The following is a 17,943-nucleotide window of genomic DNA, read 5'->3' as shown; positions in this document are numbered from 1 at the left end:
AAGGAAGTTCAAACAGGTGGGAAAAAAGCCAGCAGGGAATATCCTTCCCCATAGACTTGTTGTCTCCTGGGTCTGAGCTAGAAATGTTTTTCAAGAAGGGGACTGAAACTTTAGAAAGGAAGGAGAAACACACAAGGCCCCTCTGTCGGTCTCTCTCCTCCTGCCCACATCATCCTTTGCACCTGAGAAGACACAAGGAAACAGGTGTTAGACTCTGGGTGAGGGTTCCTGGACTAAGAGTTTGGTCAGGAATTTGCTGGAGTATGTGGTGAGACACTTTGCTTTGCAACTAAGATAGCTTCTTAGGTAGATACTCTTGAGCACTTTATTTTTCTTCTATCCATTTCTGACTTTTATGCCTCATTACTTGTATTCACTTAAAAGACCTGGCCTGTTCGTGCATCAAAGGATCTTTAGACTTTTCCATGTCTTACCGTTTATCCATCAGATGGCCAATGCAGAGAGGAACTGCTTAATAACCTTCAGTCAAAGTCAACAGATGTTGGCTGTGAAATGTATAGGCAGTCTAGATGATTGCACGGTCACAAACTCTAGCAAGCAAAGCGGATAAGAGAGAAATCAAATTTCATGCTTCAGGGCATAAGCTGGTAAAGACAAGAATCAGGAAGGAATTCTACCACTCTTCCTTCTGAAAACACCATATCGCAGTGCACAAGTGCCACGTGATTTAGGGATGGGGTAAGGGAACTGGGGCAGGAGGAGGAGCCTGACGTTACTAGCAAGATGGCTATTCATTATCTACCCTTCTCAGGCTCAGCTTCGTGCATCTTCAGGAGTCTAATAACAACTGCCTTTCAAGCCATTGGCTGGACTCTGACATCAGTTGGTGTTGGCTTAGGCTTTAGATGAACTCAGAATTATGTATGTTATCATCCATGATGTCTGATTACTGATTATCTACAATCAGTTTGCAGCATGGCCTCCTCAGTGGCCCAAGCCTGCATGGGAAACTCCCTTTGTGCCTTGAAATGGAGAAGACTAGAAACATTGTTTGACAGAGAAGCCACACAACAGAAGTTTTGTGAAGTCTGAATATTCGATAACGAGGTCAGCACGGATGCGGTCAAGGAGTTCCCAAAGGGGAGGGACAGACGTCTGTGTAAGATAAATCTGTCACTATCTGAGATTAGGACTCACCCTGAGCTACAGAGACTTTCCCAAGCCCAGAAAAGGTGAGTAGAGACCGATCACTGATATTTTTATCATTATTGTGTCCAGTAGTTAAAACATGCAAGAGGCTGTGTCGGATATTGGGAGACATGTGAATCATTACTGGCACTGAATCAGATCCATCCCTGATGCAGGCCAGCTGAAGCTCAGTGGGGATTACACCAGGAATGCATCTGATCTGATGTATCCAGCATGTGGAAATGGACAAAAGAGCAGGATTAACAGGTTAGCAGGGCTCCTGTTCCAGTGAATGCACTTGCTGGGTGTGTACCCGGAGACTCCATCTGGGGCCCTTGGGATCCACAGTGAGCATTACTAGCAGGTTGTCAGGGGGCACGTGACTACACCACACGTCTCCTCCGGGCTGAGGAGCAGCAGCAGAGCCAGGACCACCAGGGCAGCAGTGAGTGAGCGCCTTGGGGAGCCTCTCCTGGCAGCTGGGCTCCGAGGGTAGAAGCCGGCTCAAGAGGGCATCGCTGGCTGGTGCTGGGCTCCTTCAAGGAAGAGGCAAGAGCGCGTCAGGGCACAGCTCAGAGCTGTGCCGCCCACCCTGCTTGGGGCGCGTTCAGCTGTGCAGAGGCAGCCCGGCTTGGGGAGCAGGGCAGGGAGGGCTGCCAGGCAGACAGACAGCACCCCAGCTCCCACAGCTTGGAGAGCTGGGGGCCCAAGTGAGCCAGACAGCTCCTACCAGCTTCCAATCCACCAACTCCTGGCAGAAGGCAGTGGTTTTCAGATCATCGGGTGCACCCTGTCTTAGGGGGATGTGCCCTACAGTTCAAAAACCTCTGTGCTAAATGGAAGGCAGAAATCTAGGGGGGGTGCATGCTGCCCCATTTTCCTGGCCCCATGGCTTTGCACCCTGGGCAGCTGCCCTCCTTCCGGCCCTGGTCCTGGCTGCAAACAACAGAGTGGGGAAGGCGCGAAAGTGAGGTATGAACATTGCCCTTTTCCTGCTCAAAGGCAGAGCAGAAGAGAGAGAGCTTGGGCAAGAAGTCTCCCTGATGAACCCCCCATTGTTCCTGAGCAGTAGGTCCTATCCCTCATTTGCAGGTAAGCGTTTTTGCACTACAGCGCGCCATTTGGCATGGTGCCGCATTGTTCTTTAAGCAAAGCTGGGTACAAGGTGCCAGGTCATCGCAGGATACCGGCTACTTCTCTCAGAGAGTTTCAGTCCAGAAGAGAACTACCAGCTCCTCTAGTCTGACCTGTACAGCAGAGGCCACTAAACACCACGCAGCCTCCCCCACACCACACCCAGCAACTAGAACTAGACAAAAGTAAAACAGCTTTTATGAGATTAAACTATTATGCGCCACAGGCAGATAGCAGGAGGGCCTGAGATGCACCAATGCCCGAGGCTCCTGCAGTACAAGGAATGGTTTTAGTGAGTGAAATCTGGATGATGGTGACCCACACCCACTCCTTTATTTCAGTGCTCTCTGTCCCTTGCTTTCCTCTCCTGTCTCCATCTCCCATTGCTTTCCTGCCCTCCCCGTTCCTTTTCAATTTCTCCCATTCGATCCACAAACCAATACAGATTAGCTGGGGATCTTTTGTCTATAGAGGAACTGACAATGCTTTTACGCTGGCAGGGTCTGTTGTGAACATTTGCAGCCTGTGACCCTGACTGAGCCTTCACTCTCCTAGTCCTCAGATCTACAAAGTGTTTTGTGCCCCAGGATGAAACAAAAGCTGCATGCGGGAGAAAGGAAGAGAAACCATTTATGGTAAAAAGGCCCCCACAGTGAATAGGATCCCTCACTCTGAGAGCAGAAATGAACGTCCTTGCTCGTGCCACCAGTGGAGTCCCACTGGAGTCACTAGTGCCCGGGTGCATGAAGCAGGGGAATTGTGTCACAATCCTAAAGGGGCATCAGTCTCTTTGCTCTAGTGTTGGCTTTCTACCAGCTGATACAACCGTGCACAGTGACCGGAAGGGGGACAATATAGAAAGTCTGCACAATATTAAAATCAGTGGATGAAAGTCAGCCCTATGCAGAGAGCCCACCAGATGTCCATGCACCACTTAAGACCAGAGAGGACTTCAGTGATGTATTAGCTTCCTGCAATGTGCCTACACTGCCTCTAGGGCCAAGCCTCCCACCAGCACAGATAGACTTGCGAGTTTGCGTGCTTAAAACTAGCAGTGTGGATGGTGAGGCTCTGGTAGAGAGTTGGGCTAACTCCCCGAGCTCAGGGACAGGTGGCTGGGTGGGCTGGAGCCCAAAACGCAACATCTGCATTGATATTGTTAGCACGCTAGCACAAGCCTGTCTACCCAGGCTGGAAGGATCACTCCCAGCTGCATTGTAGGCATACCCCTGGGGTCCTGCTGCACACGGTTGGATTTCACCCATCCTGGTTTAGGCTTTGAAGCTAAATCTCCATTTCCCAATATAATCTCTGCTCCTTGTGACCAGGGATCTCATGCTCCATTAATTCAAACAGTCGGAAAGCCTTGCTTCTGCTCTCTCCTCAGCTGCTTTCGAGGCAATGACTTATCCAGGTTGCCCATACCTGGATGTTAATATGTGTCATTGAGTTCTTTGTCTGAATGGAAGATCAGGGTGTTTTGGGTTTCTTCTTCCAGGCCCTGCATGAAGATGAAGAATCTCTTAGTATTTGCTGTGCTCTTTGCTTATGGTAAGTGCAATACAGTCACTGATTTCACTTACAGGTGTAAATCTACTGATGTCAGTAGAATTATAGCAGTGTTAAACCAATGAATCAGACCCAGGCCCACTCATTCTCTAACTTTTTCCAATTAATGGGGGTGGGGGGAGAGACTGGCTTGGCCTGCGGGCTGAAAACTTGCTACAAAACCTGCCTCCAAATTCTGCACATCTGGATCTACTTCTCTTTCCCGTTGCATCAGTATAATACAGGGAGAATTTGACCCACAAGCCAAGATCCATGGGTCTGATTGCCATGTCAAGCAAGGGAACGCACAACTGGGTCCATGGAGAAGATCCACAAGAGATCTACAAAGTCCGTAAATGGGAGTGTGGCCCCAACCAATTGTGGGAGAAGTCAGTGCAAAAGTCCTCAGGCTCCCTATTATAAGTTACTACAGAAAATAGATCACAAGTCGATGCTACCATGAGCGGAATTAACTCTGTGTCAGCAAAAGCCTGCATGTCATGAGGATGAGAGAGAAAGTAGAGTTGATCGATGCATTTCAAATTTTGAAATTTGTAGCAAAATTAGGGAAAATAGTAATGAAACTTCTGCATTATTGTGGGAAGAGGTGGTTTTTAAACTGCCTATAGAGCTGGTTGGAATGTTTTAAAAGCCTGAACCATTCTGAAATTTAGAAAAATGCCAAAAGTCTAATTGTTTTAAAATGAAAGGGGAGGAAGTTTGATTCCCCCACCCCAATGTCTTAAAAGCAGCTGTACTATGGCCCTGCCAGTAGCTGCGTAACCACGCAGAGGTCATCTGAACATGGGGGGGGGGCTCTTCTGAAACTGAGAGAGGCCTGAGAAAGTTTGCAGCACCTTCCCATGCCCCACACCACCTTATTAATGGTACTGCCATGTGAGTAGCAGCGCTACCGTCAGTATCTTCCCCAACACAGGATCCATCCCTTCCATTGGTGTTTCTATATGTGCCCTCTGCCAGCTAATACACTTTTTGCCTTCTAATGACTCAGTGGCATGATATATAAGACCTTTTGCAGCTAGGATTTCCAGTATGGGCCTGAAGATCTGAATTTTTCCTGCAAGTCTCTTCTGCATATGTCCCATTCTTATTACAGAGTTGTTACCATGGAGCACATGGATTTATGAGGAGAGGCTGAGGGAACTGGGCTTATTTAGTCTGCAGAAGAGAAGAATGATTGGGGATTTGATAGCTGCTTTCAACTACCTGAAAGGGGGTTCCAAAGAGGAGGGATCTAGACTGTTCTCAGTGGTACCAGATGATAGAACAAGGAGTAATGGTCTCAAGTTGAAGTAGGGGAGGTTTAGGTTGGATATTAGGGAAAAAAAATTCACTAGAAGGGTAGTGAAACACTGGAATGGGTTACCCCTAGAGAGGTGGTGAAATCTCCTTCCTTAGAGGTTTTTAAGGTCAGGCTTGACAAAGCTCTGGCTGGGATGATTTAGTTGGGAATTGGTCCTGCTTTGAGCAGGGGGTTGGACTAGATACCTCCTGAGGTCCCTTCTAACTCTGATATTGTATGATTCTATACCAACATACTACTCCCAGGGCATAGGGATTTGCCTGCCTTTACAGGACTATTCTTGTGCAGTGCTAATCTCTGGGATGATCACGAATAGCTGTAGAGAATGCAATTTGAGTTATAGTGTCAGGAGCCCACTGATCATCTTATTAGTCTTCAGCCTAGACCCAAGCATGTGGGTTGCAGCCAATATAAACTTTCACGTGATGTGGAAACAGTTTGTGCAATACAGACCAGCAGCTAGAGCTGATAAAGGACGAGGAGGGGAAGATGATGAGTAAGGGCTGCATCTGAGAGTGATAGAGGGAGCTGACATACGTGTTAATGACAGATATTAGAGAGATACATCCAGTCACGTAATATCTCTCCCCATCAGCCTTTCTGTCCACATAACTGTACCCCTCACGTGTGTAATGAGATGAAAAGAGCCACGGCTTTTGATTCCTCTCTTGCTTACAGTGGTTGTGGAATTCTATTGAAGACAATGGAGCTCCTCCACATTGACTCTGTTATAAGGAAGAGAGGGGTGGGGCCCAATTGTCTAATATGAATCTAAAAACAGTTTTAGATGTGAGGAGAATCAGTCCTGATGATCGGGTGACCAGAAAAATTGGGATAGGGCTGGGAGGCAATAGGCACCTATATAAGACAAAGCCCCGAACACTGGGACTGTCCTATAAAATTGGGACATCTGGTCACCCTACCTGATGAGCTCACAAAGCAGCTTCATAAAGGAACAGGAATGAGTGTCATTTCTTTTTGGGAATACCTCCTCTCCCAGTGTTGGATACCCTTTGGCTGTTTTCCAGGCACAGTTATAACACACGGGAGTCTCTGGGAGCTTCAAAAGATGATTAAGCAAGTCACTGGGAAAAATGCCTTATGGAATTATTCCAAATACGGCTGCTACTGCGGATCAGGAGGTAAAGGGACGCCAAAGGATGGCACTGATCGGTAAGTTGCTGTCTTAAAAAGTCTGCCAGGAACATCAGTTGGGATAACACTTGCAAAAGGGCCTAAAGGCCAGATTTTCAAAGGCATTTAGGTTCCTGCAGATGTGCACCTAGTGGAATTTTCACAAGCACCTAGGTGTCTAACTCCCCTTGAAATCAATAGCATTTAAGCATATGGGTAGCTAGTGGGATTTTCAGAAGTGCCTATCTGCGTCTTTAAAAAGAACAGGAGTACTTGTGACACCTTGTAGAGTAACAAATTTATTTGAGCAGAAGCTGCAGCCCACTTCATCGGATGCATAGAATGGAACATATAGTAAGGAGAGATATATATACACATACAGAGAACATAAAAAGGTGGGAGTTGCCCTACCAGCTCTAAGAGGCTAATTAATTAAGATGAGCAATTATCAGCAGGAGAGAAAAAAAACTTTTGTAGTGATAATCAAGATGGCCCATTTCAGATAGTTTGACAAGAAGGTGTGAGGATACTTAACATGGGAAATAAATTCAATGTGTGTAATGGCTCAGCTTCTTTAGGCACCTAAATACTTTAGAAAATCTGGCCTCAGGGCTGAACTCACTTTTGAAAATCTGGTCCCAGGGCCAAACTCACTTTTGAAAATAGAACATAGGCTCCTGAGTCATTTAAGCACATCTGAAAATGTTACCCCAAGTCTGTATTTACCCAAGATGTTCTCCATCAAGTAAGGCCAGCAGGCCAGGTACTCAGCTTGTGTAAACTGGCATGGCTCTCTCAAAGTCGCTGGAAGTATGTCAGTCTATACCCAATGCATTTGCAAAAGAGAGATGGATTTGAGTTATTAAGGAGGCAGGATTCATAAAGAGAGGTTCTTCCACCAGCTCATCCAAGGAAGATAGCTGAATCTACCTGCCCATATTTCCTAGAATGGGGTGTCCCCATGTGTTGGAGTTAGGAGGGAGGCTACCACCTTCCTTTGGGCTTAAATGCAAGAGCATTTTTTCCCTTCTGGGATCGAAGAATTAAGGAATCAGAACCATATCACTCCATTGGGCTTTTTAAGAGACGCTTCTCATTGGTTTCAGATATTTCTGTTTTAAGGATGAATGGCACAATAAAGCCCCTAAGAAACGTACCTCTGGAAAAGGCCTGTTGGATCACATGGGCACACTCTAAGGACCCGTGCATAGCTGTTCACTATTTTAAATTTATTTGCACACTATCCCATGTCATTTTAAATGTCTCAAGCAATGGGGCTTCTACCCTGGGTGGACTGACGGAGAATAGAGCATGGGGCACCGTTTTCATCCCTCACCAGGGAATGAAGAATTAAGGCCATGAGCATTAGGAAAAATCAGGCTACAACTGCCCCCTCCTTCCCCCCTGTTGAAAGTTATTTTACATGCTGAGGTCAGAGTCCCTTGAGCTGACAGCTGGCTGTTCCTACCAGACCTTCCTAACACAAGAGCATCCTGTGCTGGAGCTTAGAGACAAAGCTTGAAATCTGCTCAGTGGCCTGTCTGAAGAACAATAAAGAAAGCAAACTTGATATCTGTGCTTTCTCTCAGGTGCTCAGTTTAGTTACCCCCACCCCACTCCACCCCCTCCACCCAACATATCATGTAGATAGATGGGAAACAAGTTGAGAGCCTAAACCTGTTAATGTCAGTGGTATTACTCCTGATTTACTCCAGTGTAAGAAGAGAATCTGGCCCATAGTGTCAAAATGTGTCTCTCTCTTTTACATGCACTGGAAAAGTGTTGTGGGAAATTGACCACACGGTTGATTTTGGATCAGACAGCCTGAGGCTCCTTTATTTCATATAAGCATATATGCAGGGAGAGTCAGCATGGCCCCACGCAAGAGGCAAACTGCTCTGCTTTCTACAAATCTTACCAAGCTTATAAAGGTTAAAACCGCAAAACATAGCACGCTCGTTACACATTTTAATTTGGGATACAACGCTAATCACAAGCAAGCTGACCAATTACTTTTCCATTTATGGTTTTTCCTGTTATTGCCATTTCTAGTCAAGTTTGTGGTTTGACTGTTCTAACACCCTTTTTCTTGCGGTCTGGCTATGCAAGGACAGCTGTTGCAATTTGGCATGTCCCGGGGCTTTCTGTCCTACCTCCTGGTTCCCCCCTTTTCCCAATTTCAGTTCCTCTTTTTTAGGGCCCTGACCACATCTTTCTGCCCCCACATGCCCTTTGTACAGAAAAGCAAGTCTAGCTGAAGCTCTAAAATTTCATAGCTTTGCTCATAGGCCTTAGGCCTTGGCGGGGGGGGGGGGGGGATCACTTTTCCCTGACAGTGTCAAAGGGGATTTTTTTTTTTGCTCTTGTTTTACACCTACGTGTACGTGTCTCTTTGCTGAGTTCTTCCTTCTCCCCAAGGTGCTGTCAGTTGCATGACTGCTGCTATGAGAGGCTCGAGGATCATGGATGTAATGCCAAATTGAACATCTACAGCTACTTCTACCTGAGTGAAAGGATATACTGCGGTGAGTTGGCTCCTGGACAAAAAGATGGTGATTCAGTTTTGTTTTTTCTCCTAAATCAGCAAATTGCTTTGCTACTTGGCTTTTAAAATCTGTATCCCGAGCCCAGTCCACCAGGGTTTTTGTTCTTATAAATAAGGAACAGGACAAGAGAGCCAGAGTCACTGGCTGGCTGAACCTCAGGATGCAGGCCCCAAATCAAGCAAACACTTAAATCCCAACAACAGAAAAGAGGCAGAAGGGGGGAAAACCAATAGAAATTTCATTTGCTTCCCACCGCGAGAAGGGTGGAGAGAGGAAAAATCAATGGGACGAATTCAGAGGGGAGTCTCATTGGAACTGGAGTAAAATTGGAGTGATGCAGCGGTGAATGATGCTCCGTTTCGTTTAGAAGAAGCATAAGCTAGTGTAATGCCATCTGGGATTCCCTAACACTCGTTTAGATTCATGCCCACTTTTTTATCATATAACTTATACACTCACCTGAATCTGACCCAGTAACTTTACTGAATCACTATCAGAGATGGGAACTTGCACAAGGGATTAATGACTAGAACAGATGCTATTCCCTTTGGGTATGTCTGCACTGTGAGTCCTAGGGCCTGAGGCTACAGACTTGGGCCTGTGCTACAATGCTAAAAATAGCTGTTTGGGCTTGGGTTCTGAAACCCACCCCAATTCTGGGCTTCAGGGGCCAAGCTCCAGCCCGAGCCTGAACATCTACACAGCTACTTCTAGTGCTGGCCACAGCGCACGCCTCACAAGCCCAAGGCTGTAGATCCAGGCTCCAAGACTCGCTGCCATGGGTTTTCTTTGCCATGCAGGAATCCCCTAATGTGCTTAAAACTCAGTCCTCTGAGTGAGCCACTTAGGAACAACAAGGAATCAATACTGATAGATCGTGAACAGTCTATGGTTGAGTTGAAGAGGGAAGAACACTGACATTCTAATGGGCTTCCTTTATGTGGAAAGGGCAAGTAGGCTACGAGGCTAGGCACTTTCTTAACCCCCAGAATAGAATATGCGATCAAAGGAGAGCCCTGTTACCCATTTTATTATTGCATGTTTGTATTACGATAACAACCAGAGGCCAGGCAATTTAGAGACGGAACCTGGTTTTTACAATGTGGAGGAAACCTGCTGGCTGGCTGAAGGTTTGAACACAGCTGGCTTGCCCGTGTTCTGGAAGTGGAGCTACCTCTGCGTGTCATGATAGTTTGCTGCTTTATCAGTCACATCCCTGTGCATGCGTCTCAATCCACTAAACTAGGATGCTGGGCTGAGGGCTACTCCCTAGGGACTTGTCTAACTGGGAAATTCCATTGCGTTAGAGCACACCCCTGTGGAATCAAGGTAATTGAGATGATGTTAAACGCAACAGTCCCTGTCTACGGTGAGTACTATGCCATGTTTAACGCTGCATCCGATACCGTCCTGCCACAAGTTATAACATGATGGAGTTTCACATTTGTAGACCGGCTCCTAGGTGTCAGCATGTGCTATCTTGGGGTATGACTCCACTGCCATCACAGGATGAGATTGTAGCTCATGTAGACATACCCGAGCTAGCAGTTATCTAGCTAGCACCGGTAGTGATAACAGTGAAGTCACAGCAGTGCAGGCTGCCCTGCAAGTAATTAGAGTTCTTGGGTTGGCCTATGCTGAAATGACACTATCATGGTTTCACTTTTTCAGGATCCCAACTAGCTAGATTAAAGCTATCTTGAGTATGTCACATCCTGGGATTACAGTGTAGACATACTCTTATATGGCCCCGTCACGGTCTCTGCAGCCAGCGTTGCCAGCCTCTCTTCTTCTCCCCAAGGCCCTCCTCTCAAACACGCATCCTGTTACTGTTTGTCGGCAGACTTGAGGAGCTGGTGCAAAACGGAGAGCTGCCGGTGTGACAGTGACTTTGTGCTCTGCTTGAAGAAACACGTAAGCAGCTACAAGACAGGTTATCGCTTCTATCGAAAGAGCCTCTGTGGAGGTGAGGCACCCAGGTGTTAAAAAGTTGTACAGATGCTTTGCCTGCCATATCAACGTACTCTATATTTGCACAAGGTATAAGCAATGAAATGTGATTGTTTTATTATAATGTCTGTTTATTACATACACACATTTCTAGATATACAACTTTGCATGGACTGTTTAATGTATTTCATAATGTTTTTGCTTGGATCATTTTATAACTTTGATCCCATTTATATGTAGCAACATTTTTTGCTGTATTTTTTTTAAAAATTGAAATTAAAAAAACAAGCAATCACGTGTCTGAACTGGGATTGGTGAATGGAATGATTTCATGATTTTGTTACTGCTTTTGACAGGATAGAAATCTCAAGAACTGCTTCTGAATAGCCAACATGATCCACCGTAAACCATGTCATGAATTAGGGACTTAATGAGAGGGACTTTATTCTACTCTGGTTTAATTATGTTATTAATCAGGAGTAACTTTCTGCAAGTCTATGGAGATACACTGTGCCAAATTGTCCTCTGTTACACGAGGGCAAATCTGGAGTAAATTAGATGAAGTATTTTGTATTTACATACGTGTAAATGGTAGGAGAATTTATCCCACTGCAGTTAAAACAGTAAAATCAGGTCACTTCATTAGTTGCTTTCTTATTTACATATATGTTCCCCTTTTGCAATGCTGGACAGTGTCATCCTAGCTGAAACTTCCAATCTCAGCTGCTCTGGTGCCATGTGGTTTCATGCCTAGTTTCAATACAAAACACAAACTTTTCCAGAGAGGTATATTGCCCCACCATGCAGTTTTTGTATTAGCCAGGTCTTGAAAGATTTAGAGTATTTCGGTTAGGTGAGGTTGGAGGGGGGTGGAGAGGTTGCTTAGTATTAAAAAGCATGTGAGTTGGAAGAGTAGCATAACAACTCACTTGGGAGACTAGGTTTTCTGCCAGATCATTGGAAAAGAGGGGAATTCTCTCCCTAGTGCATAACTGTCCGGCCATCCAGAGTATTATGAAATTCAGCTGTGTGTGCTAACAGGCTTCCTGGAGAGCAGGAGATCAGGATATAAAAGGTAAGTGGGTGACCAACGCGATCCAGAAGCTACTCCAGCTGTGGAGACGTTCCCAAGCCCAGTGCAGGTGAGAATTACTGATCGTCTTCACTGTCCTTATTCTTGCAATATTTTATTTAGCTTAGCAGTTCTCAAACTTTAGCAACCTGATGACCCTCATTTTGATTTAAAAATTTTCAAGGACCCCTCAAGCCTACCACTCAGCCCCAGGCCCCACCCCTCCTCTACCCCTTCCCCCAAGGCCCCACTCCTGCCCCATCTCTTTCTGCCCCCGCTCCACTCATTAAGAAACCAGCAGGATTATTTGAAGATACTCCTGATTTCAATCAGGAAGTTGTGTTGACAACACTTGTGAGGTATGGCTTTGATGAACTCTGGCTAGATAAGCAGCTTCTGTTTGCTCTGTGCTTCACAGAAGGTGAGTTTTGAAGGTGAGCAAGCACAAACTCCCAGAGAATTTGTGAAAGAAGAGATTCCCTTCTGAGAGATGTGATTTAACCAGAGCAGTGAAATGATACTGCTGGGAAGAGCTAAGGTGAACTATTTAACACAGCATTATATAGAGATGTTCTGGAACCAAAGTCCTTCATGAAACACATCAGAGGATGTGGAGAAATGCTTTGTTAAGACCAGAGAACTTCAGATGGATGTTACTGAACAGCAATAAAGCTGTTGGCCGGGAAACTTCAACCAGAGAAGGAACTTGGGGTTGTGCAAAGTTAATCAAAGAGGTTACAAGACCACAGAGCCATGTATGGCAAAACAAGGGAGTTCGGGGCAGCTGTACATCAGTTGCCTAAACCCTTGAAATTTTGAAAGCAGAACTTAGACTTTAAGTGTAAGAGTCTTGAGACATCTGTCAGCTCTGGTACTAAAGCCACAGTAACCATGTGCAGTTACAACTGTGACATTGCCAATGCAAGGCCCTGTTTTCTCTGTTGGAATGTTCAAAGGCAGCGCCACCTCTACTCTGATTGGTCCCATTTTCAAAAAACAATGCTGACCAATCAAATTACAGTCCAGAGAGTATGTCCAAACGTGGACCCCCCACATCAGAATGGAATAAATAAGCCTAATCATCAGTCTGCTTCCCGTATCAGAGGGGTAGCCCTGTTAGTCTGGATCTGTAAAAGCAGCAAAGAGTCCTGTGGCACCTTATAGACTAACAGACGTTTTGGAGCATGACCTTTCGTAGGTGAATACCCGCTTCGTCAGATGCAGTCTGTTTCCCCATAGCCAACAACTCTTGGAGAAGTACACTGGATCCGTAGGCTGGCTGCTGAGGACTTTCTGTACAGGTAACAAACTACGACTTGTCATAGATAAAAGGCAGAGTTAATCATATTTTTAAGACAGTAGTGTTAGTAGAACAAGCCTTACAATACTACTGGCTGAGGACCACTGGCCTGCAGTGTGAAGGAGGTTAGGCTAGATTATCATAGTGCTCCCTTCTTGTGTTAAAATCTGTGAATACTACCTCATGTTAAAACAGGCCACCAATGACCTGGAGAGTTCACCTACAGTGCCTCCATATGACAAGTAACAAGGACTTTTATATGTACGTTTCTTTTCAGTCAAGTGGCCATTTGCCATATTCTAGGTTAAATGTGTGAGTTACAAAGTTTGTAAATAGCTTGGTTATATGGTGCCATTCAGGGGCACTGGAACAATTTGTATAGTGTGGGGGCTGCAAGCCATTGAACCAAACTGTAAACCCTCTATATGATGGAAACCACTTCAAGCCACAGAATGCGGCTGCATCCCCAGCACCCCTAGTTCCAGCACCTCTGGCATGTCTTGATCCCATTAAATTCAAGGAAAGTTTTGCCACTGATTTCAATGGGGTGAGTGTCTGGGCCTTGATCCATTGTGTAGTTGTGTGTCAATAACAAATTTCATCCTAGCTTTATTGTGATTTGATCTTTTTGTTATATTTTAACTCCCTGAGCCAGATCCTCAGATGGTGTCAATCAGCATTGCTCCATTGACTTCAGTAGAATTGCACTGATCTACACCAGCTAAGGATATGGCCCCCTGCATTAGATTCATTCATTTGAACGCTATAAAGGCCATGTGACTTCTATCATATGAGCATATATATTTTACTCCCAGTGAGTACTGATTTCACTGCAAATTCATGAGAAACTCAGCATGGGTAACTGGCTAATTACAGTTGCTTAGACCTTGTGTATTTTATACTGTATCTATGTTTTCAAAGGGCCTCCACCCCCGTTAACAAGGGGCCTCACACCCAGCAGTGGAACCATTGATAAAACCTGTGTAACCCTTCTGCCAGGGCCGGGTTCAATATCTATGGGTTCCTCTTCAGGAATACCACACAGAACCGGCTTGATCCCCCACCTAGTAACCTGGGAAAATTACACACCACCCCTGGGTGCCTTTGAGCAGCGATCCTTCCCCTTTCACAAGCACAGAGTCTGAGTGTAGAAAAGAAACTTTTAATGAAAGGAGGCAAGTCACCCAACATTAATTGGGGAAAATGGCACAAGCAGGATTCATAATCCTAAAACTGTGAGCAGGATGCCCACCCCAGAGTGCATGGGGCAGTCTTCTGCCTCATGTTCTTGAGTTCTACAACCAAAAGTTACTTTTCTGTGCTTCCTTCTGCTCCATCACCACACCACACCCCACTCACGGAGATTGTCCTTGGTCAGTGAGGCCCCAGGGTTCAGCTGTGAGCTCATCTCCCTCCTGGGGAAGAACACACCTTGTTTGCTCCCCCATCTGAGCACTTGCTCTGGTTGGCCGCCCCGCCAGCCACTTGTTCCACTCCCGCTGGCCAACTATCAGTTACCTTCTGCTGCCACCTGCCTCTCTGCTGGTCAGTCTCTTACCGATTGTCAGCTCTTAGTGATTTTCAGCTTTTAGCTGGCTGGGCAAAAACTGTCCTACCACACGTGATGTCAGCTCTTATTTAAGTACTTAAAATAACAAAGGCTCCCAATGGAGTCTATTTTGTACTATCTTTGAACAACAGTGGGAAGAAACAGGTTAAGCCAGACTGGGGATTCATCCACCCCTCCTGGTTGGGACTCCTGTCCTGTCCTGTCCCGTCCCGTCCCGTCCCGTCCCGTCCCCTCCTCTCTTACTTCCACAGGGGTCTGGCACTGGAGCCCCTGGCTTAACGAGGTCCTTTCAGCCAAGGGTGACCCCCTCATTTGGGACAGGTTAAGCACAGTTTTGCTCCCCTTTATTCATACAATAAAAACAACAACGTTGATAACAGCATTTCACTACCCCTGCATTCAGTACTCAAGTGATCTGTAACCCAACACCAGCCAAAGTTGATCACTTTAAGCAACACCTATCTGCCGGATATCTAAGTAGAGTGGGTGTGTTCATGTAAATACAGTTTGCTCCTGATGTCTCTCCGCCTCCCAGCTAGCTGTCAGGGGAGTTCATTCAGACCCTGCTTACACCTCCTTCCCTTTCTTTTGTTAACTGCAAGTCCCGTACTCCAATAAAAGGCCCATTTAGCTCAGTGGGAGATTACCTGACAAAGCGTTCCAGCATTGAGCCATATGCCGCACAAAGCATTCCATTGGGCCATACAGAGAATCTGTTTTCTAAAGCCTGCTAGAAAACCCCTCGAATAGATGATCAAGGTGGATTTGTTTTTTCTTCCAGGTCCTGGCCAGAGGAAGATGAGGCTTCTCTTGGCATTGGCTGTGCTGTTATCCTGCAGTAAGTGCAGTAATTTTGCAAACCCTCTAATATGTGCTAATTATACTGGGCCTGATTCTGTTCTTGTTGACATTGGAGTAGATTCTGGGTAACCCACTGAAGTCCGTGCAGTTGTCCCAGTATAGAACTAGTGTGAGAGTAGAACCTGAGGGTCGGATTCTGTGTTGCCCAGCGCTGCTGGTGCAGCCAGCTAGGTGAGGATTGCCACACAGTTAGAGACTCCTCTGGTGGCATAGAGCCAGTGTGGCAGATCCAATGGCATATCCCTGCCAAGTGCTCATGTAGGGGGCATAGCCCAAGGGGATGCATGCTTCCAGCCTCCTGACTGTCCATTGCAGACCCTTGTTAGAGCAGCTGTGGGGACCATCCTTGTCTGCAGCCAGCCTAGGACTGGGTGGGCTATGAAGGTGTCTACATCTGTCGCATGCACCCACCCGCCTCCAGCTCCATGCTACGCTCTTCTCAGCTGCTGTTTAGGATTGGGGTGGCGTGTTTTGGGGATCCCCCACACCAGTAAGAGGTTCTGTCACCACCTGCCTTGTAACTTGGGTGCCTGAATGCCATGTGGCTAGGGCTTGGAGCCCTGACACCAGTAGCCAGCTGACGAGTATAAAGGTCTCACCCTGGCTTCCACTCACCTAGTTACTCCAACAGCTCTTTCTACCCCAACTCTCCCCAAATCCATCCCCCTAAGTTCTTTAACTACCAGACACTTGGATCTTTCCCTTCTGGTTCATCACCCCCGAAGGTGTGAAAACAGCCCCCGGTTCTCAGCTCATTTTGGCGCTCGTGCTCCACGCAGTTTGCACCCCCAGAGACCTGCTTGGGGTACAAAATAAAAACCAAAAGTTGATTTTAATAGGGAAAAAAAATCACAGCTTTGAAGATGAGTTAGTGAAGAAAAGCAACACCGAACATTACACAGAAAATAAACCTGCAGCCACAGCTTCCGGTGTTGCACTTTACGTTAGATTAAGTCTAATCTGTTACCTATTGCCTCTAAACGGTCTTCCAGTGTGTCTCCTTTTATAGAGGGGATCCAGCATTTCACGAAGGGCTTCCTGTGAGAGATTGGCCCTCAGTTTCTGGATGAAAACTGCAGTTTCAAGCCTCTTCTTTAAAAGGCTTTTTTTCCTTTCTTTCTCCTAGCATGGTACCTCACGGTTATTTAGGTATGGAAATTCTAGACAGGATGTCTTAATGTTTTCCCGTTAAAGTGAATGGCCCATCGTTTGTCTTTTCTCCTGGGTTGTACAATGCTGACTGCTTAGAGCTGGCATTGTGTGAACAACTGGCTTGGGAGGTACCCCTCCCTACCCAGTTGCTTTAGCGCCCTGCTGTGAGGTGATGCTCGAGTTGCTCTATGGTTACAATGATAACTTTCTACACATATGTGCATGCATTTCTTCATAGCCATAACCGAGGTTCACATCTCCTAATGACCCTCAAGGTCAGAGCATTACAATTTAACTCCTTCTTGGGGAATTGTGCACCACTACACATGCACGGAATTTGTCCCCTGCAGATTTCTTGGCTTCCCTGAAGAAAAATGACTTTCTGATGGGGAAGCAAAGGGAAGCCACAAGAGTGGTCATGCAACCATCCCCAGCAGTATATTTCAGGTGCCCAGGGCAGCCGACAGAGAGGTAAATCACTGTGGGGCAGAGGGAGGGACCGGGGAAGACCTGGCTGGTGGCTCCTACCCTGCACTGGGACCAGCTGCTAGACCCGGCTGGCTGGGAAGGACGGGACTTCCTCTTCCCTTGAACAGCATCCGGAGCCGTGTCAGACCCATCCCCAGATTTCTCCCCTGCCTGTAGGAAGCTCTGCAAACACCCGCCTCTCCCATACTTCCTGCACCCATCACTCCTCAGCTGCAGGGGGAGGGATCACTGTACAGGGAGCTGCTCCCTCATCTGCCCAACCCTCATGCATCCAGACCTCCTCATACCCAGACCTTCCCACCAAGCCTGACCCCACCCGCACTCAGAACCTGCCCCCCCCCGATGAGCCCCACTTCTCCTGGACCACCCCAACAAGCCACCCGGATCCCTACCCTACCAAGCCCCAATCATCTGCATCTGGATCCCTGAGCCCCACTCCCCCAGACCCACCTTACGAGCTCTATCCCCCCCACACCCAGACTCCCTCTTGCTGAGTCCCAAACACCTTCACCTAGACTCCCCCTGCAGAGTCCCATTATTGTTGCACCCAGAACCCCCCAACAAACCCCTGTGCATCCAAGTCCACCCCTATGCCCAGATCCCCCACTGAGTTGCCTGCACCCAGATTGCCCCACACTGAGCCCTCTCAACCCACACCTGGATCGCCCCACACTGAGCCCCTCCACACTTGGATCCTACCTTGCTGAGCCTGCC

General features: G+C 46.8%; 1 protein-coding gene across 1 annotated transcript in view; it reads left to right on the top strand.

Annotated features, from left to right (window-relative positions):
* Positions 1 to 815: 815 nt before the first annotated feature.
* LOC115637056 overlaps positions 816 to 17,943 on the top strand; it is a 28,554-nt gene continuing 11,426 nt past the window's right edge. Inside the window, exons 1-8 of the mRNA XM_030537893.1 lie at positions 816 to 1,193; positions 1,326 to 1,416; positions 3,782 to 3,834; positions 6,184 to 6,328; positions 8,708 to 8,814; positions 10,637 to 10,814; positions 13,061 to 13,158; positions 15,509 to 15,565. Of these exons, the coding sequence (XP_030393753.1) occupies positions 1,373 to 1,416; positions 3,782 to 3,834; positions 6,184 to 6,328; positions 8,708 to 8,814; positions 10,637 to 10,814; positions 13,061 to 13,158; positions 15,509 to 15,565 (682 nt within the window). The 5' untranslated portion in view covers positions 816 to 1,193; positions 1,326 to 1,372. The remainder of the gene's footprint in view (positions 1,194 to 1,325; positions 1,417 to 3,781; positions 3,835 to 6,183; positions 6,329 to 8,707; positions 8,815 to 10,636; positions 10,815 to 13,060; positions 13,159 to 15,508; positions 15,566 to 17,943) is intronic.

This window comes from Gopherus evgoodei, chromosome 18 (genome assembly GCF_007399415.2).
Source record: "Gopherus evgoodei ecotype Sinaloan lineage chromosome 18, rGopEvg1_v1.p, whole genome shotgun sequence".
Classification (NCBI taxonomy): domain Eukaryota; kingdom Metazoa; phylum Chordata; order Testudines; family Testudinidae; genus Gopherus; species Gopherus evgoodei.
Note: the sequence above shows the minus strand (reverse complement) of the source record. Positions and strands in the feature narration are given on the sequence as shown.